The 23,154-nt window shown below is 37.0% G+C and overlaps 1 protein-coding gene across 2 annotated transcripts in view; it reads right to left on the bottom strand.

Moving 5' to 3' along the window:
• Positions 1–662: 662 nt before the first annotated feature.
• LOC132115013 (phosphatidylinositol 4-kinase alpha-like) overlaps positions 663–23,154 on the bottom strand; it is a 65,662-nt gene continuing 43,170 nt past the window's right edge. For both annotated transcript variants that reach the window (XM_059523441.1, XM_059523442.1), the window contains 21 exons: positions 22,216–22,323; positions 22,008–22,135; positions 20,006–20,164; positions 19,749–19,828; positions 19,453–19,652; positions 18,841–18,931; positions 17,593–17,760; positions 17,454–17,507; positions 17,170–17,290; positions 16,086–16,215; positions 15,926–15,996; positions 15,779–15,851; positions 15,628–15,698; positions 14,727–14,833; positions 8,799–8,903; positions 6,302–6,427; positions 4,060–4,180; positions 3,830–3,989; positions 3,651–3,740; positions 1,468–1,551; positions 663–1,374 (listed from right to left, as the gene is read on the bottom strand). In XM_059523441.1, the coding sequence (XP_059379424.1) occupies positions 1,323–1,374; positions 1,468–1,551; positions 3,651–3,740; positions 3,830–3,989; positions 4,060–4,180; positions 6,302–6,427; positions 8,799–8,903; positions 14,727–14,833; positions 15,628–15,698; positions 15,779–15,851; positions 15,926–15,996; positions 16,086–16,215; positions 17,170–17,290; positions 17,454–17,507; positions 17,593–17,760; positions 18,841–18,931; positions 19,453–19,652; positions 19,749–19,828; positions 20,006–20,164; positions 22,008–22,135; positions 22,216–22,323 (2,299 nt within the window). In that variant the 3' untranslated portion in view covers positions 663–1,322. The remainder of the gene's footprint in view (positions 1,375–1,467; positions 1,552–3,650; positions 3,741–3,829; positions 3,990–4,059; positions 4,181–6,301; positions 6,428–8,798; positions 8,904–14,726; positions 14,834–15,627; positions 15,699–15,778; positions 15,852–15,925; positions 15,997–16,085; positions 16,216–17,169; positions 17,291–17,453; positions 17,508–17,592; positions 17,761–18,840; positions 18,932–19,452; positions 19,653–19,748; positions 19,829–20,005; positions 20,165–22,007; positions 22,136–22,215; positions 22,324–23,154) is intronic.

Here is a 23,154-nt window from a genome sequence, read left to right on the forward strand (position 1 = left end):
GTATTAGACAAGAATGGGACAACATTCCTATTCCTAAACTTGAACAACTTGTCTCCTCAGTCCCCAGATGTTTGCAGACTGTTATAAAAAGAAGAGGGGATGCCACACAGAGGTAAACATGGCCTTGTCCCAACTTTTTTGAGATGTGGTGATGCCATGAAATTTAAAATCCACTTATTTTCCCCTTAAAATGATACATTTTCTCAGTTTAAACATTTGATATGTCATCTATGTTGTATTCTGCATATTGAAATTTGAAACTTCCACATTGCATTCTGTTTTTATTCACAATTTGTACAGTGTCCCAACTTTTTTGGAATCGGGTTTGTATTTTCTGTAGGTGTGTCATTAGACTGGAATATTTACTATTGATGTTAACTGGAAAAGAGGTTTTGTGTGCATTGATCTCACACTCTAATAAATTTAGACTTAGATTATTATGAAACACTGAATGAAAAAAAAAACCGGTAACACTTTACAGTTAACTTTTAAACTTACAATTAACAGTTAAACTTATGTTTTTAACTAATGTTAACAAATGCAATGTTATTGTAACACATCACCAGAACCATGTCATCCTTTCCTTGAAATTGTAGACTCACTCTTTTCTAAATTAAATGTAATATTGGAGAAAATGTGAGTAAATAAGCATTATAAATGTGTACAGGTGATTACTGTGGGCATTTATTAAATAGCACACACACAGAATAAATAATCCAAACAAACAGAATAGAACAGAAAGAGAGGCAGAAAATTGATTTGTATAAATGAGCAAACAAAGATTAGTCACACTGTACGATCAACTGATCAATAAACAGTCACATACTGCAAAACAAGCAGTGATTCAGAAACATGAACACATATTCAGAGCTGCAAACACTACCAAGAAAAACCAGACAATTAACTCTTCAAACATCTCTCCTCTATTACATAATAAACATTAAAATACTGATTTTTGTTAATTTGTGCATTAATGTGTAAATTTGTCACCTCTAAAATATAACATTTGTCTGTAGTCCAAGCCTTTTGTGTCCATAACCACATCTGCAGTAGTTTAACAACCACATGATTTAACTGGAAATTAAGACTGACAACAAAATCACAAAATCTAAAAATTAAAGTGGCTCAAAAGTGGTTTTGTAATTTTAAAAGCATCGTGCAGCAGACAGTGTGACGTGTGCAGAAAACATTTCATAAGTGCTGATATCAGTGCGAATAAATCCATGCAAACACATTTCAGGTGTATAAAGTGCACAAACACACCAGACCGAGACAACAGTGCAACTTAGCGTTAAGAGACAGTAAGAGAAACACACACACACTCAGTAGGGGATCTGGTTCTGATAGTACTGGATCATGTCATACGTTTTGCTCCTGGAACAAATGAAAAACATTTCATGTCATCTTATTAATGTTATGCAGAGTCGGGGGAAATGTCATTCATTAATGTGTGTGAGAGACACTGACCTGCTGCTCAGGAAGCAGTTCTGAATCACTTTGATGATAAAAGCTGCTGCTTCCTTCTCACTCACTCCAGGGTTAAAACGCTGCCTACAACACAGACGATTCACTTCAGATCAACAAACTACAAGCTATTCATTAATTAATTCTGTTTATCTTTATTTATCTATATATCAGCATACTTGTACTATGCTAAAATGTCTTATATTACAAGCACTTTTCATGTTTATTTCCCTCTTAAAGATGAAATGCTGATGTTCCTTGTTTTTAAGTTGCTTTGGATAAGAGTATCTGCTAAATGAATAAATGTTAGTGAAAATGAAAATACATGAGGACTGGGCAAGTTAATGTGTTTATTAAATTTTTTTTTTTAATTATTTTAATGCGCATTAACGCAGATTTTTTTTGCATCCATTTTTTTACAATTATTATTATGAAAGTCCGTTGGCTCACTGGCTCTGAATACACAAACAGACAAACAGATGCAAGCGGTGCGACTCAACAGAATACTATAGGATTGGCAAGACCATGTGATTTGCCTGTCCGACATTGTTGTCTTGTTTTAAAACCCTCAATCGTTTGGGGAAACCCTCAGATGTTTAGGAAAGTCATTCCACAGGTCAGGGGCAGCGGCACCAAAGACTCTGTCCCCAGTGGTCTTAGTCCTAGGGGTGAGGAGACTATGAGTGTTTGTGGAGCGGAGGGAACCTGCTAAAATCTGTGGCATAAGTAGTTCTTTAAGGTAAATGGGGGCATTGCCATGGATGCACTGATATGTGAAAAGGGAGACTTTGTATTCAGTCTGGACGGAAATGGGAAGCCAGTGTAATGATTGAAGAAATGGTGTGATGCAATTTAACACTCCTAGCCACACTCAGCACCAAAGGAAGTTAGTGAGGCTCAAAGACCTTTTATCTCCGCCCATGACAGAGCTCTGAAGACCGGAGGCTTCAGCAGGATGACTCTCTAAAATGAGAGGAGACCTAACAATGTTCAACCCTTGTAGGGGATTTGTTAAGAGTGCAGGTCTCAGCATGACGACTCCCTAAAGATATAGGAGAGCTGGCTACACTCGCCAAAGGCAGTTAGTAAGGCTCAAAGGAAAGAGCCTACAAACTAATGTTATTACCAAACATGGAGCGCTGAAGAGCGGAGGCTTCGGCAGGATTACTCTCTTGAGCGAGAAGCCTAACAACACTCAGCCCTGTAAAGAAACTCTTAAGAGTGGAGGCCTCAAAAGCAGCAAGAGTGGGTAGAGTTGTTGATAGTGATGATGATGATGATGATGAAGAATCAATATCAGTTTTCATATATAGTTGTGTTTTATTGTTTAGCAATGGAAAGAAATTCCCAAGTGATTGATGACTTTACAGAGGGGAAAGCATGTATAAAGAATGAAAAAAACTGGTCAGAGAACGGATCCCTGTGGAACCCCGCAGGGCTTCCCATGGCCACAAATTCAGATCTGTTTGTGAAGTATGACTCAAACCAGCGCAGGATGGTGTCATTACGCTGCAGAAAGGTCCAGGAGTACGAGGAGTGAGGGTGAACCAGCATCAGCTGTCACTAGCAGGTCATTTGTGAGTCTTACTAAGGCTGTTGTGGGCGGAACAGAAGCTGGACTGAAACTATTCAAAAATGTTATTGCATTTGAGGTGGTCCTGAAGGTGGCTGGCAAACTACTTTCTCCAGAATCTTAGAGAGAAATGGCAGGTTGGATATGGGCCTGTAATTAGCAAGGGTTTGAGGTTCAAGGGTGGGTTTCTTGAGTAGTGGTCTGATTATGGATGTTTTTACGGCAGACGGTATGTGACAATGCAATTACTTGCGATTAATAACAGAAAAATAATGCGATTAATTGCCATTTTTAAAAAAAAAAAATGTAATCGATGCCCAGCACTAATATCTATCATTTAAGGCCATATCAAAAAAATAATAAAGGCTAAATTCATGTCAAACTCAAATATAAAATAAATTTAAACAAACTCATTCATTTTTTCATGTTCATAAAATAAATATATGTACATGAATACTGATTTGTGTTTATTACTTCAATTCCAATTGCGTTCAATTCCATAGTTTGATACCATAGCATAAACATTTTTTTCAATATAAATGAAATAGTTTCCAATACGAATAAAACAAATCTAATATCCTTTCTGCTCCACTGTTAGTTGTTTTGAACTCACTTGAGCAGTTTGATGGTCTGCCCGCGGAAGCAGGGCAATCCTGTATCCAGCATCAGCGTTACCAAGGCAACCACAGCATCCATATATGGCCTGCGGCGTAACAGAGATTCATACAGTCTCTCAGTTTCTATCAAACATACACACACACACTTACACGAACACTCACACAAACATTTCACCTGACAGCCAGGTATCCGCGCACACACATCTCCATGAACCACTTAAATGGCGTGGCCTCCATCTTCCCGCCCATGATCATCACCATCTCATCAGTCAGTTTGATGTCCGGCTCCCAGCCCAGATTACCACCCGGAGAACTCTCGAACATGAAGCCGAAATCTGAAACACACGCACACATAAGAAACACACATGATAACACAGAACAGACGTTCATTGTTAGATGTCTCACCGATGTGGATGAGGTGGCCCTGTCTGTCCAGCATGATGTTCCCATTGTGTCTGTCCTTGATCTGCAGCAGGAAGAGCAGCAGACTGTACGCGGCCATGCTACGGATGAAGTTATACCTCGCCTGATAGAGACACGAGAGAGAGCGAGAGAGAGAGAGAGAGACAGACGAGAGAGATGAGAGAGAGACGAGAGAGAGACAGAGAGAGAGAGACGAGAGAGAGACAAGAGAGAGAGACAGAGAGAGAGACAAGAGAGACAGAGACAGAGAGAGAGACAAGAGAGAGAGAGACCGAGAGAGACAGAGAGAGAGACGAGAGAGAGAGAGAGACGAGAGACGAGAGAGAGACAGAGAGACAGATAATTAATTAAAATACTAAATGTAAAAAATATATATATATATATATATATATAGTCGTGGCCAAAAGTTTTGAGAATTACATAAATATTAGTTTTCAAAAAGTTTGCTGCTAAACTGCTTTTAGATCTTTGTTTCAGTTGTTTCTGTGATGTACTGAAATTTAATTACAAGCACTTCATACGTTTCAAAGGCTTTTATCGACAATTACATGACATTTATGCAAAGAGTCAGTATTTGCAGTGTTGGCCCTTCTTTTTCAGGACCTCTGCAATTCGACTGGGCATGCTCTCAATCAACTTCTGGGCCAAATCCTGACTGATAGCAACCCATTCTTTCATAATCACTTCTTGGAGTTTGTCACAATTAGTGGGTTTTTGTTTGTCCACCCGCCTCTTGAGGATTGACCACAAGTTCTCAATGGGATTAAGATCTGGGGAGTTTCCAGGCCATGGACCCAAAATTTCAACATTCTGGTCCCCGAGCCACTTAGTTATCACTTTTGCCTTATGGCACGGTGCTCCATCGTGCTGGAAAATGCATTGTTCTTCACCAAACTGTTGTTGGATTGTTGGAAGAAGTTGCTGTTGGAGGGTGTTTTGGTACCATTCTTTATTCATGGCTGTGTTTTTGGGCAGAATTGTGAGTGAGCCCACTCCCTTGGATGAGAAGCAACCCCACACATGAATGGTGTCAGGATGCTTTACTGTTGGCATGACACAGGACTGATGGTAGCGCTCACCTTTTCTTCTCCGGACAAGCCTTTTTCCAGATGCCCCAAACAATCGGAAAGGGGCTTCATCGGAGAATATGACTTGGCCCCAGTCCTCAGCAGTCCATTCACTATACTTTCTGCAGAAGATCAATCTGTCCCTGATGTTTTTTTTGGAGAGAAGTGGCTTCTTTGCTGCCCTTCTTGACACCAGGCCATCTTCCAGAAGTCTTGTCCTCACTGTGCGTGCAGATGCGCTCTCACCTGCCTGCTGCCATTCCTGAGCAAGCTCTGCACTGGTGGCACTCCGATCCCGCAGCTCAATCCTCTTTAGGAGACCATCCTGGCGCTTGCTGGACTTTCTTGGACGCCCTGAAGCCTTCTTTACAAGAACTGAACCTCTTTCCTTGAAGTTCTTGATGATCCTATAAATTGTTGATTTAGGTGCAATCTTAGTAGCCACAATATCCTTGCCTGTGAAGCCATTTTTATGCAACGCAATGTTTCTTTGCAGGTCACTATGGTTAACAATGGAAGAACAATGATTTCAAGCATCACCCTCCTTTTAACATGTCAAGTCTGCCATTCTAACCCAATCAGCCTGACATAATGATCTCCAGCCTTGTGCTCGTCAATATTCTCACCTGAGTTAACAAAACGATTCCTGAAATGATCTCAGCAGGTCCTTTAATGACAGCAATGAAATGCAGTGGAAAGGGTTTTTTTGGGGATTAAGTTAATTTTAATGGCAAAGAAGGACTATGCAATTCATCTGATCACTCTTCATAACATTCTGGAGTATATGCAAATTGCTATTATAAAAACTTAAGCAGCAAATTTTCCAATTTCCAATATTTATGTAATTCTCAAAACTTTTGGCCACGACTGTATATATATATATATATATATTAATGAGAAGTTTTTATATTGATTAGTAGCTTATTTTGATTTCTATTGTCGGATTTTTTTTTTTTTATTATTTTAAGTCATGATTTGGTAGTGAGGTCTGAATGAATGACTGAATGAATGAATAAATGAAGGAAAATAAAAAAATATTAAAGTCACAAAAATCTAAGTAGGAAATATTGATTTGTAGTTGTTATAAATGTTTTTAAATACTGTATTGTATGATCTTAAATCATTTTAAGTCGTGATTGTCCCCTGGCTTTTCTCACCTTCTGGAAGGCCAGAGTGGATTCGTCTCCGTACTGGTTACGGAAATAATCGTACATCCCGAAATCCGTCTGTCGTCCCAGCTGATCTCTGGACTTACAGTCTGGGATGCACTCGATGACGCCACACTGTCACACAAACACAAGACCTCCACATTAATAACCAACAACATCCAGACACAAAGCTGCTAGCATCACACCTGCTGGATTCATTTCTCTCAGATTCGCTCTCATATATTCAAAATCAGATCGAGAACAGCACACAAACATAAACTAATATTATAAAGGGAATTATTATGCAATACAGGCAGTGAAATGAGTGTGTTTGTCCATTCAGGTAATGCTCAGTCTGCTTCAGTGAGATTTAAAATCAATAAACTCTGTTACTGTTAGGATGTCTTACTTCATCAGTCGTGTAAGTTTAGACACAGAAAAATGGCCAGTTACACAGTCAACATGAATAATGAGATGAGGGTTTATTGCTGGGCTGCAAAAGGACGGGTTTTATGCTAAAAAGGTTCTATAATCACAAGAAAGAACCCTTTTGGCACAAAGGTTCTTTAGGCTCTTATTCATTCATATATGACATTATTCTGCAACATTTTGTATTTGTAATTAAATTATTGTTTGTAGTAACATATCACATTTTAATCATGCTGATTTTTGGAGAAAAACTGAAATGGCACTCTTTGAGTGATATTGATTAACTACATAAAATAATATAAATATATACATTTTCTAACCCCCATATCTTGAATTTTGTGATCATTCACATGCATTCATAAATGCCTTTGAATACACCGAATAATGCAGTGAAAGAACGCACTCAAAATGCACACGCGCACTAGTATGACTTCATCATGAAACTTTAGTTTTTGAATATACTTGATACTGTTAAAAGGCACATCATTTAAACAAAGTTAAAACAAAGAGTTCACATATCACACCTAAACACGCTTGGAAAACGTAATTAGAACTAGCTACTAAATTAGTTAAAAATGCCTATCCATTTACAGCTATGATTCGCGAACCCCAAACTGACTCAAATGATTCACGCTCCGAACTCCCAAACTTGTTCAAATGATTCGCGATCCCGCTCCGAACTCCCGAACTGATTCAAATGATTCGCGATACCCAAACTGACTCAAATGATTCGGGAATCCGCTACGAACTCCCGAACTGATTCAAATGATTTGTGATCCCCAAACTGACTCAAATGATTCGCGAACCCGCTTTGAACTGCCGAACTGACTCAAATGATTCACGCTCCGAACTCCCAAACTGACTCAAATGATTCGCGATCCCCAAACTGACTCAATTGATTCGCGATCCCGCTCCGAACTCCCGAACTGATTCAAATGATTCGCGATTCCCAAACTGACTCAAATGATTCGCGATCCCGCTCTGAAGTCCCAAACTGACTCAAATGAGTCACGCTCCGAACTCCCAAACTGACTCAAATGATTCGCGATCCCCAAACTGACTCAAATGATTCGCGAATCCGCTACGAACTCCCGAACTGATTCAAATGATTTGTGATCCCCAAACTGACTCAAATGATTCGCGAACCCGCTTTGAACTGCCGAACTGACTCAAATGATTCACGCTCCAAACTCCCAAACTGACTCAAATGATTCGCGATCCCCAAACTGACTCAAATGATTCGCGATCCCGCTCCGAACTCCCGAACTGATTCAAATGATTCGCGATTCCCAAACTGACTCAAATGATTCGCGATCCCGCTCCGAAGTCCCAAACTGACTCAAATGATTCACGCTCCAAACTCCCAAACTGACTCAAATGATTCGCGATCCCCAAACTGACTCAAATGATTCGCGATCCCGCTACGAACTCCCGAACTTATTCAATTGATTCGTGATCCCCAAACTGACTCAAATGATTCGCGATCCCGCTTCGAAGTCCCAAACTGACTCAAATGATTCGCGATCCCGCTCCGAACTCCCGAACTGATTCAAATGATTCGCGATCCCACTCCGAACTCCCAAACTGACTCAAATGATTCGCGAACCCGCTCCGAACTCTCAAACTGATTCAAATGATCCGCGAAGCCACTCCGAACTCCCAAACTGACTCAAATGATTTGCGAACCCCAAACTGAATCAAATGATTCGCGATCCCGCTCTGAACTCCTAAACTGACTAAAATGATTCATGCTCCGAACTCCCAAACTGACTCAAATGATTCATGCTCCGAACTCCCAAACTGACTCAAATGATTCATGCTCCGAACTCCCAAGCTGACTTAAATGATTCACAATCTGAAGTTCCCATACCAATTAAATCAGACCAGGACAACGATGAAACCATCATTACCAATATCAAACTGCCTAAAATCAATGCTAAATGATCACAAATGAAAATTGGTGGGGTGCCCATCCAGTGAAACTCAAAAATAAAAATACAACAAAGTAAAAATTTTAAATAAAAACAATTTACACATTAAAGATTTCATACAATAAATAAAAAAAAAAAAACTTCACCCCCGGTGCTGTAGCGACCACTCTATATGGAAAAACGAACAGATCGAGTCCCACCAGCTGGAAGATGTTCTTAAACAGACCGATGATCTGCAACGCCAACATGTCCTGGAGAGAGAAAGTCAGAAGAAAAGACAAAAATAAATAAAATAAAATAGAGAGGAAGAAAAACGTCTAAAGCACTTAATCAACCATTTCCATATAAATATGAATTTATATGTTTCAGTGCGGTCAGACGAATAATCGTGATAAATCGCATCCAAAATAACATTAGTGTGTATTATATATATTTATTATGTGTATATAAATAGTCAAAGTCAAAGTCACCTTTATTTATATAGCGCTTTAAACAAAATACATTGCATCAAAGCAACTGAACAACATTCATTAGGAAAACAGTGTCAATAATGCAAAAATGATAGTTAAAGGCAGTTCATCATTGGATTCAGTTATGTCATCTCTGTTCAGTTAAATAGTGTCTGTGCATTTATTTGCAATCAAGTCAACGATATCGCTGTAGATGAAGTGTCCCCAACTAAGCAAGCCAGAGGCGACAGCGGCAAGGAACCGAAACTCCATCGGTGACAGAATGGAGAAAAAAACCTTGGGAGAAACCAGGCTCAGTTGGGGGGCCAGTTCTCCTCTGACCAGACGAAACCAGTAGTTCAATTCCAGGCTGCAGCAAAGTCAGATTGTGCAGAAGAATCATCTGTTTCCTGTGGTCTTGTCCTGGTGCTCCTCTGAGACAAGGTCTTTACAGGGGATCTGTATCTGGGGCTCTAGTTGTCCTGGTCTCCGCTGTCTTTCAGGGATGTAGAGGTCCTTTCTAGGTGCTGATCCACCATCTGGTCTGGATACGTACTGGATCCGGGTGACTGCAGTGACCCTCTGATCTGGATACAGACTGGATCTGGTGGCCACGGTGACCTCGGAATAAGAGAGAAACAGACAAATATTAGCACAGATGCCATTCTTCTAATGATGTAGCAAGTACATAGGGTGTTATGGGAAGTGTTCCCGGTTCCGGTTTACCTAATTAATGCAGCCTAAAAATCCTTTAACGGATTTGGATAATAAAAGCATATTAGTATGTTATGTGTATGCCAGGTTAAAGAGATGGGTCTTTAATCTAGATTTAAACTGCAAGAGTGTGTCTGCCTCCCGAACAATGTTAGGTAGGTTATTCCAGAGTTTGGGCGCCAAATAGGAAAAGGATCTGCCGCCTGCAGTTGATTTTGATATTCTAGGTATTATCAAATTGCCTGAGTTTTGAGAACGTAGCGGACATAGAGGATTATAATGTAAAAGGAGCTCATTCAAATACTGAGGTGCTAAACCATTCAGGGCTTTATAAGTAATAAGCAATATTTTAAAATCTATGCGATGCTTGATAGGGAGCCAGTGCAGTGTTGACAGGACCGGGCTAATATGGTCATACTTCCTGGTTCTAGTAAGAACTCTTGCTGCTGCATTTTGGACTAGCTGTAGTTTGTTTACTAAGCGTGTTTCTGCATTTGACATTGAAAGCATAGGCCGTAATTTAGATATATTTTTGAGATGGAAAAATGCAGTTTTACAAATGCTAGAAACGTGGCTTTCTAAGGAAAGATTGCGATCAAATAGCACACCTAGGTTCCTAACTGATGACGAAGAATTGACAGAGCAACCATCAAGTCTTAGACAGTGTTTTAGGTTATTACAAGCGGAGTTTTTAGGTCCTATAATTAACACCTCTGTTTTTTCAGAATTTAGCAGTAAGAAATTACTCGTCATCCAGTTTTTTATATCAACTATGCAATCCATTCGTTTTTCAAATTGGTGTGTTACACCGGGCTGCGAAGAAATATAGAGCTGAGTATCATCAGCATAACAGTGAAAGCTAACACCATGTTTCCTGATGATATCTCCCAAGGGTAACATATAAAGCGTGAAGAGTAGCGGCCCTAGTACTGAGCCTTGAGGTACTCCATACTGCACTTGTGATCGATAGGATACATCTTCATTCACTGCTACGAACTGATGGCGGTCATATAAGAACGATTTAAACCATGCTAATGCACTTCCACTGATGCCAACAAAGTGTTCAAGTCTATGCAAAAGAATGTTGTGGTCAATTGTGTCAAACGCAGCACTAAGATCCAATAAAACTAATAGAGAGATACACCCACGATCAGATGATAAGAGCAGATCATTTGTAACTCTAAGGAGAGCAGTCTCAGTACTATGATACGGTCTAAATCCTGACTGGAAATCCTCACATATACCATTTTTCTCTAAGAAGGAATATAATTGTGTGGATACCACCTTTTCTAGTATCTTGGACAGAAAAGGGAGATTCGAGATTGGTCTATAATTAACTAGTTCTTTGGGGTCAAGTTGTGGTTTTTTGATGAGAGGCTTAATAACAGCCAGTTTGAAGGTTTTGGGGACATATCCTAATGACAATGAGGAATTAATAATAGTCAGAAGAGGATCTATGACTTCTGGAAGCACCTCTTTCAGGAGCTTAGATGGTATAGGGTCTAACATGCATGTTGTTGGTTTAGATGATTTAACAAGTTTATACAATTCTTCCTCTCCTATGGTAGAGAATGAGTGGAACTGTTCCTCAGGGGGTCTATAGTGCACTGTCTGATGTGATACTGTAGCTGACGGCTGAATGGTTGCAATTTTATCTCTAATAGTATCGATTTTAGAAGTAAAGTAGTTCATAAAGTCATTACTGCTGTGGTGTTGGGAAATGTCAACACTTGTTGAGGCTTTATTTTTCGTTAATTTAGCCACTGTATTGAATAAATACCTGGGGTTATGTTTGTTTTCTTCTAAAAGAGAAGAAAAGTAATCGGATCTAGCAGTTTTTAATGCTTTTCTGTAGGATATGTTACTTTCCCGCCAAGCAATACGAAATACCTCTAGTTTTGTTTTCCTCCAGCTGCGATCCATTTTTCGGGCTGCTCTCTTTAGGGTGCGAGTATGCTCATTATACCATGGTGTCAAACTGTTTTCCTTAATCTTCCTTAAGCGTAAAGGAGCAACTTTATTTAAAGTGCTAGAAAAGAGAGAGTCCATAGTTTCTGTTACATCATCAAGTTGTTCTGAGGTTTTGGATATGCTAAGGAATTTGTATACATCAGGAAGATAACTTAAAAAGCAGTCTTTTGTGTTAGAAGTGATGGTTCTTCCATACTTGTAACAAGAAGTAGGATTTACAATTTTGGCTATATGAAGTTTGCACAGAACTAAATAATGATCTGAGATATCATCACTTGGCTGAATAATTTCAACACCATCAACATCAATTTCATGTGACAGTATTAAATCTAGAGTATGATTTCGACAATGAGTAGGTCCTGAAATGTGTTGTCTAACACCAATAGAGTTCAGAATGTCTATAAATGCTGATCCCAATGCATCTTTTTCATTATCAACATTGATATTAAAATCACCAACTATTAAAACTTTATCTGCAGCCAGAACTAACTCAGATGTAAAATCACCAAACTCTTTAATAAAGACTGTATGGTGCCCTGGTGGCCTGTATACAGTAGCCAGTACAATCATAACAGGGGATTTATCATTAACATTTGTTTCTCTGGATAATGTTATATGAAGCACCATTACTTCAAACGAGTTATACTTGAAGCCTGCCCTCTGAGAAATCCTGAAAACGTTGTTATAAATTGAAGCAACACCTCCCCCTTTGCCTTTTAGACGCGGCTCATGTTTATAACAGTGATCTTGGGGGGTGGACTCATTTAAAATAATGTAATCATCAGGTTTTAGCCAGGTTTCTGTCAAACAGAGTACATCTATATTATGAGCAGTGATCATATTATTTACAAAAAGTGTTTTAGTAGAAAGGGATCTGATATTCAATAAGCCAAGCTTTATCATTTGTTTATCCATATTGCTTCTGTTTTTTATTTGTTGAACCTCAATTAAATTGTTAATCTTAACTTGGTTTGGACGTTTTTTGTTTTTTCTAGTTCGGGGAACAGACACAGTCTCTATAGTGTGATATCTAGGTGAAAAAGTCCCTATGTGCTGAGAATTAACTGACCTCTGTGACGGGAGGCAGCTAGCAGACGGTCGGTTTAGCCAGTCTGTCTGCTTCCTGACCTGGGCCCCAGTTAGTCAAGTATAAACACTAAAACTATTTGCCATATTTCTAGAGAGAAGAGTGGCGCCACCCCAGGAGGGATGAAGACCATCTCTTTTAAACAGGTCAGGTCTGCCCCAAAAGCTCGTCCAATTGTCTATGAAACCTATGTTATTCTGTGGGCACCACTTAGACATCCAGCCACTGAGTGATGACAATCTGCTATGCATCTCATCACCACGGTAAGCAGGGAGGGGACCAGAGCATATTACAGTGTCTGACATCGTGCTTGCAAGTTCACACACCTCTTTAATGTTATTTTTAGTGATCTCCGACTGCCGAAGTCGAACATCATTAGCGCCGGCATGAATAATAATTTTACTGTATTTACGTTTAGCATTAGCCAGCACTTTTAAATTTGCCAAGATGTCAGGCGCTCTGCCTCCCGGTAAACATTTGACTATGGTGGCTGGTGTCTCTATATTCACGTTCCGTACAATAGAATCACCAATAACTAGAGCACTTTCATCAGGTTTCTCAGTGGGTGCATCACTGAGTGGGGAGAACCTGTTTAATGTTTTGATCGGAACAGAAGAGCGGTGTTTTGACCCACGACTACGCTGCCTCACCGTCACCCAGTTGCCCTGCTGCAATATATATATATTTAAGAAAAATATGTTACATTTATATACTAAATATATTTACATTCGGTATGTGCTATGTTTATGGAATAACTATTCTTTCTAATAAAAAAAGAAGAATATTCTATCCAACTACAAGCAACAGCACAAATAAATATAATAAAGATACAAACAATAAACAGTGATTTTCAGTTTTTTTTTTTCTAGCATAAGTTTTTAGGTACAGAAATTGAATGGAGTAATCAAATGTAAAACAGCATTGCATATTGGACTGTATAAATTAAAGCTTATTCTTTATTAAAGTTATAAAAGCTTTTTAATTAAGAGCAGTGAGTGATTTCTTTGTTGTTGCTGTTTGATTAATATAAAGACAGTCGCTTTAAGAGAATGCACTGATACAGTGGCCTGCGTTCAGCCGCTATGTCTGGTGTAGGATACTTACCAAGACGGGTATTTTGAGATCCTTTTTGTGTTAATTTTTCCATTTAAACACAATACTTCAAAGAGAGCTTATATTCTTTCCATTCTGAGGCTCATAATCCAGCATAAGGCATTCACATTTATCAAGAGTGCATGGTTTGTCCAGGGTTTTATTTTAATTTTATTTTTTCTCATCGCTGTTGTTGTAATGTCTGGGAATCCAGAATGCGCATCCATCAACAGAAACATATATTAGTTGAACCCTGTTTGTTTTACGTGTTATTTATAGCAAACCATATTACAGATGCTTTGTCAGATTTACAGTAAATTGAACCGCGGTCCCAGCGCGTGCCACCCCTAATATATATTACATGAGTGTGTATTTATAAATACATAATAAATATACACAACACACACTAATGTTAACAAAAACTTTTATTTTGGATGCAATTTATCGCGATTAATGGGCTTTAAAATATTTAAATACTTGATTTGTATTAGATACCGACATGTTTCTGCTGTGTAAATAGAATTTGACTTCACAGACGAGAGGAGGCATGTTACATGTGTTACATTTTTAGAATAATCAACTCCTTCACAAACTATTACACTTCTGTATGCATTTCATCTTGTGCATTAGTAACTAACAGGTGTGAGTATATATCAGCTATTTACAACAGCTTTGAGCCACTGGTTTATCCAATCAGATTTCATAGTCAAAACATAAATTGATATGTAAATAAGGGATGGCAAAATGAAAGCTTGTGAAACCTGTCTGCAGTCGTCTCCGACTTTAAAGATGGCCGCCTGCCAGCAGATCTTCTGTGTGTCTTCTCCACTCTGAGCTTCATCCAGCGAGTCTGAGCGACACAGCAAACCTACAAACACACACCAGCTTTGACTCAGTCTCACTAATGTGTTAGCAAGCTTGAAAAAGCACCATAAACCATCACACATTCATCTGCACACATTTAGAAAATGACTATTTTTTGGGCACTTTTTAAATGTCATGCCATTTAAAGTTGGAAAAATCTTTCATTTTAATTGCATTTTGTTTTTACATTTTCATTATTTATGCAATATTTTTCTGTATGTGCGTTTTTACGCATGTCATGCATTCAATTTCTAAAAATCTTTTTATTATATTTTACATTCATTTTTTTAATTAAAGCTTAATTTCTTTTCCAGAAGGTCTTTTCCTTCTGTCATCTGTTAGCATACTAAAAACTGTGATTATTCAATTTGTTCTTTCATTTATTTATCTGTTTTTATGGTTGTTTCCACCAAAAAAAGGGTAAAATCTCACTATTTTATTTATTTTTTTTTTAACATTTCTTTGATTTTGAATCACGAGATATAAACTTATTCTAAAGGAGTCTGAATAGTGAGATATAAACTCACCACAAAAAAAAACAATAATAATAATAAAATAAGAGTAAAAAGTTCTGAGATAAAGTTGAGATTTTTTTTTTTTTTTTTATTCCATGTTGGTAACAAAAAAAAAAATGGCAATTTCTGAGATTAGATTTCAAAATTCTGAGAAAATAAAGACTTGCAAGATTTTTTTCTCTTGGTGGAAACAAGCTTCCCTGATATTGAGTATTCCTATCAATCTGTCTATTTGTGGGTTTTCTGTTGTCTTTTCAGGAATGACAGAATGAGTCTGTGTTACCCTCTTTCTCCAGTTCACTCACTCCACAGCGTTTCACCTTGAATTTGGCCAGATACGGCGCTTTGGCAGCACTGAGAGGGAAAACACACACAGAAAGGTGTTTTGTTGTGCATCAAACACACGTGTGTGACGTGTTCAGCGCTCATCGTACCTCTGCATCGGCAGTCCTGATTTATAGTCAATGTCCAGGACTATAGCTTCAGGGTTACTGGGCAGATAACAGCCTGAGCAGCAGAACAACAGTCAGTCGAGTCATTAAGAGAGCTTGAAATATCAGATGATGAGGAGATATTCAGACCTGGCTGGACTTTGATATCCGCCAGGGCTCGCAGACACGCTCTCTTCCGCTCGTCACCTTTAGGAATCGGCCTGAAATACGAGAAGAGGACACTTCAGCTTCAAACACGAGACTGAAACAGGAGGAGCAGAAAGAGTGATGTCAGAGATGATTCTAGTACTTGAGAATGGCGGAGACATTGGTGATCTTGTTGAAGAAGTCAAACTCGCGTTGGTAGAAATCTTTAGCTGGACCTGAGAGAGAACCGATGATCTCTTCAACCAGCTGCTCCAGAAGATCCCCGATATCAGCTAGAAACACAGAAGAAGAGCACTGGGTGTTAAAAGGGCCGTTCACATCAAGAGCAATAATAAAGCAAGGTATTAATGACTAATTATCAATAACGACAGGAAATCAAACTTTCAGAGTGATCATTGTTTAAGCTTATGAACGATAACAACACTGACAGCCAATCAGAGTTCACCTGACTTCAAAGTCATGATGAAATGCTGACTTGCATCCAATTGAAAAAAAATAAATAAATAAATCTAAAGTAATTGAAACTGAACTCAAAATTAATAAAAACTACATACAGATTTTTCTTTTTTTTACTAAAACTAACAAAAAATGTAAATGAAACAGAAAATATAACAATAAAAACTACACGCACACACTCAAAAAAAGAAAAAAATTATTTAAAAAAACAAAAATTAAAATGAAACAGAATAAAAATAAAATACATATACACTCCGAAAAAAATAAAATTATATATATTACAATTTATAAATAATATTATATATATATATATATATATATATATATATATATATATATATATATATATATATATATAAATAAATAAAATGGAAATTTTAACCAAAAATTTAAATGAAACCAAAAATATAAGAATAAAAAAATACATACACACTAAAAAATACATATAATTATATAAAAATACTAATTTTTACCAAACATTTAAAAATCAAACAAAATATACAAATAAAAACTAGAATGTTAATTGAAAACATTTATTTATCATATGAACATTTATATTAATAAAAAGGGGTGGAGTTCAGGAGAAAAAGAAATTATCGAAGAATTTTAAAAAGTGAACCATGCATGAAAGAATCGTTCACAATAAGATCTACGACACAAAAAAGCTTGGATTCTTAAAGTGGCAGACGTCAAAACTGAGTGTTATTGTTAGTTTGCGTGGATGCTAATATAGTTATTATCCTTGGTGTAAACAGAGGAGCTTTATTTACGGTCTTTCTGGTGTCCCTCCTCATCGGTGTAGATGTTGGTCTTCATGTTCCAGATGAACTGATGTGCCAGAAGCTGAGACTTCTGTGCCGCCCACAGGATGTATTCTCTCACGTATCCCATCTACACAGCAGCATCATAAGAGCACTCTCCTCTCAGAGCACAGAAAACCAAGAAATGCGCAACATGGCCAGCATATAACACATGAATCATACAAATGATGCATGCAACTTTTTTTTTAAATCTCACTCTGGACATGCAAATCTGTGACACACACACACTATACCTTGTCATAACGGAGGGCCTGAACAATTTGTGGGATGTAAAACAGAATAGCATCCTGTTGAAAATATGAGAGAGAAATCTGCATTAATAACAGCACCTGGGATAAAGACGTAGGTAACACAATGAGCGGTGTGGCGTACCGGAGGGAAGGAGCGCAGGACTTTGACGGCGTACTGTGCGGTCAGTGGATGCGGTGGATACATGCTGGAGAAATACGAGAGTCCTGTGGGAGGATCGGCCGGAGCCCAACACAAGATGTGACTCAACTCCGGAGAATCAGCGTCGATCGTGTGCCACGTCACTAAAAACTGCAGCGCAATTATTAAATAAATCAGTGAAATACATTTTAAAGAACTTGAAATTAATGAATAATTAGACTAAAATAAAGAAATAAATAAATGTGATTAATAAAAATATATTTAGATTATTTCTTTTTTTAAGTCAATCATATTTTTATTATTGCAAATGTTTATTTAAATTTGAATCTATTTTTTTAAATCGCATTTTATTTATTTTAATCAAGTCAGTTAATTGGTTAAATGGTTAATTTATTTAATAGGTAAAAATCAATATATTAAATAAACAAAGAAATAAATTTTAAAAGAACTTAAAATGAAAAAACAAATTTGCCTAAAATATAAAATGTGATTAATATAACAATACATTTAGATTGATATAAAATAAAATAAAAAGTCAATCACATTTTTATTTATTTATTTGATTGTAATTATTTACTTACATTATTTTAAACCGAATTTTAAATCATATTTTATTTATTTTAATAAATTCACTTAATTGGTTAAATGGTTTCATTTATTTAATAGGCTAAAATAAATAAAATAGGTATAAATAAATGAAATCAATATATTCAATAAACAAATAAATCTTTTTTATTTTTAACAGAACTTGAAATGAATAAATTAGACTAAAATAAATACAAAATGTGATGGATAAAACAATACATTTAGATGAATATAAAATTTGAAAAAAAGTTATGTTAAGACAAAATAATCACATTTATTTATTTAATCGCAATTTATTTAAATTTGAATCTTATTTTTAAATCACATTTAATTTAATTTTAATGTTTTAAATATTAATTTAATTAATTCATTTATTTAACCTAACAGAGACTTGTTACATCACTTATATATCATTGCTCTTTCTGTTGTTTTTGATTGCTTCCACTGTCCTCATCTGTAAAAGTCGCTAAATGAATAAATGTAAATTGTTAATTTATTTAATAGGTTAAAATAAATAATGTATAATAAAAAAATGAAATCAATATATTAAATAAAGAAATAATTCAAATACACTTAAACTAAAATAATTAGACTAAAATAAAAAAAAATGTCATGGTTGTGTCGTGTTGTGTTGTGGACGTTCACCTTCACAGCTTCAGGAACGTCACTGACGGCTCCCGGATCCAGCCGAACCAAACGGGTCACTTCTGAGAAAATGGCTTCAGTGTTCTTAAACCTGTAATATATCGTGTAGTAAGATATATTACAGTAAGCTAACCATCATCAGCAGGCGTCACAAAACATAGACAAGATACAATCAGCGTCATGTGTGAGTGATATTAGAGCACTTTATTCATTCACAGCAAATACATGAACACACACACTCTCTTCTGAGTATCTTCTGCTCACCAAGGCTGCATTTATTTGATTAAAAATACAGTAAAATTGTGAAATATTTTTACAATTTAAAATATCTGTTCTCTATGTGAATCTGTGTTAAAGTGTAATTTATTTCTGTGATGCTCCGCTGTATTTTCAGCATCATTCCTCCAGTCTTCAGTGTCACATGATCTTCAGAAATCAGAATTATATACTGATTCACTGCTCAAGAAAACAGTTGTGCTGCACAATATTTTAGTTTTTTCAGGATTCACCGGTGAATAGAACAGCGTTTCTTTGAAATAGAATCTTTTCTTACATTATGCATGTCTTAGTTTGATGCATCCTTCTGTGAAAGTAGTGTAGTGTGATAAAGACCTGGCCGGCAGCTGTAGAGCGAGGTACGGCGAGATGCTCCACGCCAGATTAACGTTGTCCTTCCACTGTTTCTCGGTCAGGCTGATGTACTTGGATCTCCAGTTGGTGATGCTGGTCTCCACAGACTGTTCGGCTGAGATCTGCAGCTCCTGGCTGCCCAGAGGATTGTACCACGTGGTCAGACGCTCCACCTCACTGGCCTAACAACACACAATCGGTTTAATCATATACTAACGCCATTCTTTTATAAAGAGATGCCATTTCATTCATCTGAAAACTGATGGCTATAATCTCACCAGCAGAGCCAGAAGCAGCGTTCTGCGCTTCATGAAGTATTTATGCAGTTGTGTTCCTCTGTTCGTCTTCTTTAACAGACCTACAAGAGACACGAATTTAAACGGTCGCATGGAGAAATTTTTTTTGTTATTGCTAGTGTATTTTGTGTAGTATGAAGACAAAGAGAAAAGATGATGCAGCAGTAGTCGGTGTTGACAAAACCATACAAAAAAGAAGTACAAGTACTGTGATTGTGTGTGTGTGTGTGTGTGTGGACCTGATTTCTTGGAGAGCGTTGAGACGCCGCTGGACAGTGGGTATGTGTTGATCCAGCCCTGTGTGGCCTGCTGTCTGGAGCCCACCGCTGCGTCCAGACTGCTCCTGGAGTCCATCACCGCCATCACAGACAGACTGTGTACCGACACGTCCTGAGGATCTGACAGCACACAACAACAGCATCATCAGCATCACCAGCATAATCAGAATCAACATCATCATCAACATCATCATCAGCAGCAGCAGCATCAGAATCAACATCATCATCAACATCATCAGCAGCAGCATCACCAGCATCATCAGAATGCAAATCATCAGCATCAGCAGCATCATCAGAATCAACATCATCAGCAGCAGCAGCATCATCAGAACCAACATCATCATCAACATCATCAGCAGCAGCATCACCAGCATCATCAGAATCAGCAGCATCATCAGCATCAGCGGCATCATCAGAATCAACATCAGCAGCAGCAGCATCAGCAGCATCATCAGCACCAGCAGCATCATCAGAATCAACATCAACAGCATCAGCAGCATCATCAGCACCAGCAGCATCATCAGAATCAACATCAACATCATCAGCAGCAGCATCATCAGAATCAACATCATCAGCATCATCAACATCATCAGCAGCAGCATCATCATCATCAGCAGCATCAACATCATCAGCAACATCATCAGAACCAACATCATCATCAACATCATCAGCAGCAGCATCACCAGCATCATCAGAATCAACATCAGCAGCATCAGCATCAGCAGCATCAGCATCATCATCAAAATCATCAGCAGCAGCATCAACAGAAGCATTATCAGCATAAGCATCATCAGTATCAGCATAAGCAGCATCAGCATAAGCATCATCAGTATCATCATCACCAGCATCATCAGAATCAACATCATCAGCATCAACAGCATCATCAGCAGCATCAGAATCAGCACCATCAACATCATCAGCATCAACAGCATCATCAGCAGCATCAGAATCAGCACCATCAACATCATCAGCATCATCAGCATCAGCAGAATCAGCATCATCAAAACATCGGCAGCAGCAGCAGCATCATAAGAAGCATTATCAGCATAAGCATCATCAGTAGCAGCATCAGCATCATCGCATACATACATAAGCTGTTCAAACACTGTTCATGTAGGAGGCAGAACCGGGAGGAACTGTCTGTCAGTATTGTTGAGGTAACACACTGATTTTGTTTTTACTTTGTAACTATTTATGAAATTTACCAGCCATTTCAGAGTGAAAATTGTTTCCAAGAAACTCCAAGTAACAATTAAAAACATCATGTTTGATTCAGTGTAAACATTATTATCTTGTAAAACATACTTCCATAATTTGTTCTAAGTAATTAAATAATAAATTGAAAATATTTACACTATGAATTTAATAAAATTATTATATTTTATTAATTTAAAATAAATTAATAAATAAATTGTAATAAGTAATTTATTATTTATATACTTAGTGATACATTTATTTTAATTTCTCATTATATAAATTCATATTTTTTTGTATGTATTATTTATTTAAATATTTTTGTATATTAAGTCACGTTAATTCAATATTTTGATTAAAAAAAGGTTTGTAAAAATAAAAAGCAGCTTTGCCATAATTGTAATGCCAACTTAAAAAAACAACACTTTTTTTTTTAGTTTATGGGTAGTAAATAAATAACACCATGATGAACTTTTCTTTCAACCGCAATATTTTAGATTAAAATGTATATGGATGCATAAGAAAAAAAGTTTTACTTTTAGCTCCTGGCCTCCATTTCATCCTTTTAATTGCTTTTTACCATAACTAGTCCTGTCACGTGACAAATGAGTAAAAAACATGCACATATTCTAAGAATTTTATCAATTCATTTGCTTTCCGAGGGAAGTAAAATGTTTGAGAATAAGACAGAGTAAGACTAAGACAGGAGGCTGCTGAAGCTGCTTCATGTCCCAAACTAAACAAACTGGTGTGAGATGCGTTTGTTCACCTGGTGGCACGAGTTGAGTGGCCGTGAGATATTTCTTATCCGACAGCAGACAGGCGTAAAACTTGATCATGATGCTGATGTCTTCACGCAGGCGTTTCTCCGGCTGCGTGGGGAACCGTGGAGCCACACTGAACACACACAAACACCAATTACATTCATTCTGCCTGAGAAACCAAATCTGCCTCCTGTTTTGTGTTGATGTTCACACCTGAAGTAATCAAAGGCAGTCGAGTAGATCTTCTCTCGCAGGACGTTACGGATGGTGGCGTTAGTGACCACATCAGCATGAAGAAGAGTGAGACTGAGAGTCAGCAGCCTAAAACACACACACACACGATATGAACTAAATATGAAATACTAAATAACTTTTGCAATGACATGTTTGTACTGACAGTTTTATCAGTATTATTATTTCACTATATGACAGGGTCGTAAATAAACAGCTTGCAGTAAAAATTCCACCAAAATAAACAAAAATGCACCTCAGAATCATTAAAGTGAGATTGTATTACATTAAGATCTGCTTTGTTTTTCCATGCCAAGACAATCAATGTTGATTTTTGAATGCATAAAAAGCAATAAGTTCACTGACAAGCAGTTCTTAACTAAAAAACACTGTAATATCGTGAAATTATTACAATTTAAAATAATAAATAATTAGTTTTTTTGGGAACCTGTGATACTTTTTCAGGATTTTTCAATAAATAAAAGCAAAAAAAAAAAAAAAAAAAAAATTTTCTTAGAATAGACGTCTTTTCAAAATTCTAATTCAAATTCAAAACTGTTCAAAAGTGTGGGATCCGTAAAGTTTTTCCTTCCTTTTTTGAAAGAATTTAATACTTTTATTCAGCAACGTAAGATTCAGATACGTAAATTTTATCAAAAGTGACAGTAAAGACTTCAATTGTTACAAAAGATTTCTATTTTAAATAAATGCTGTTCTTTTTAACCTTTTATTCATCAAATAATCCTGAAAAAATTTATCACAGGCTCCAAAAAAATATTAAGCAACAAAAACTTTTTTTATTTGATAATAAATCTCAGCATATTATTCTGATTTCTGAAGATCATGTGACACTGAAGACTGGAGGAATGATGCTGAAAATACAGCTTTAATAAATTATATTTTCAAGTATATTAAAATAGA

The sequence above is a fragment of the Carassius carassius genome, chromosome 34 (genome assembly GCF_963082965.1).
Source record: "Carassius carassius chromosome 34, fCarCar2.1, whole genome shotgun sequence".
NCBI classification, from domain to species: domain Eukaryota; kingdom Metazoa; phylum Chordata; class Actinopteri; order Cypriniformes; family Cyprinidae; genus Carassius; species Carassius carassius.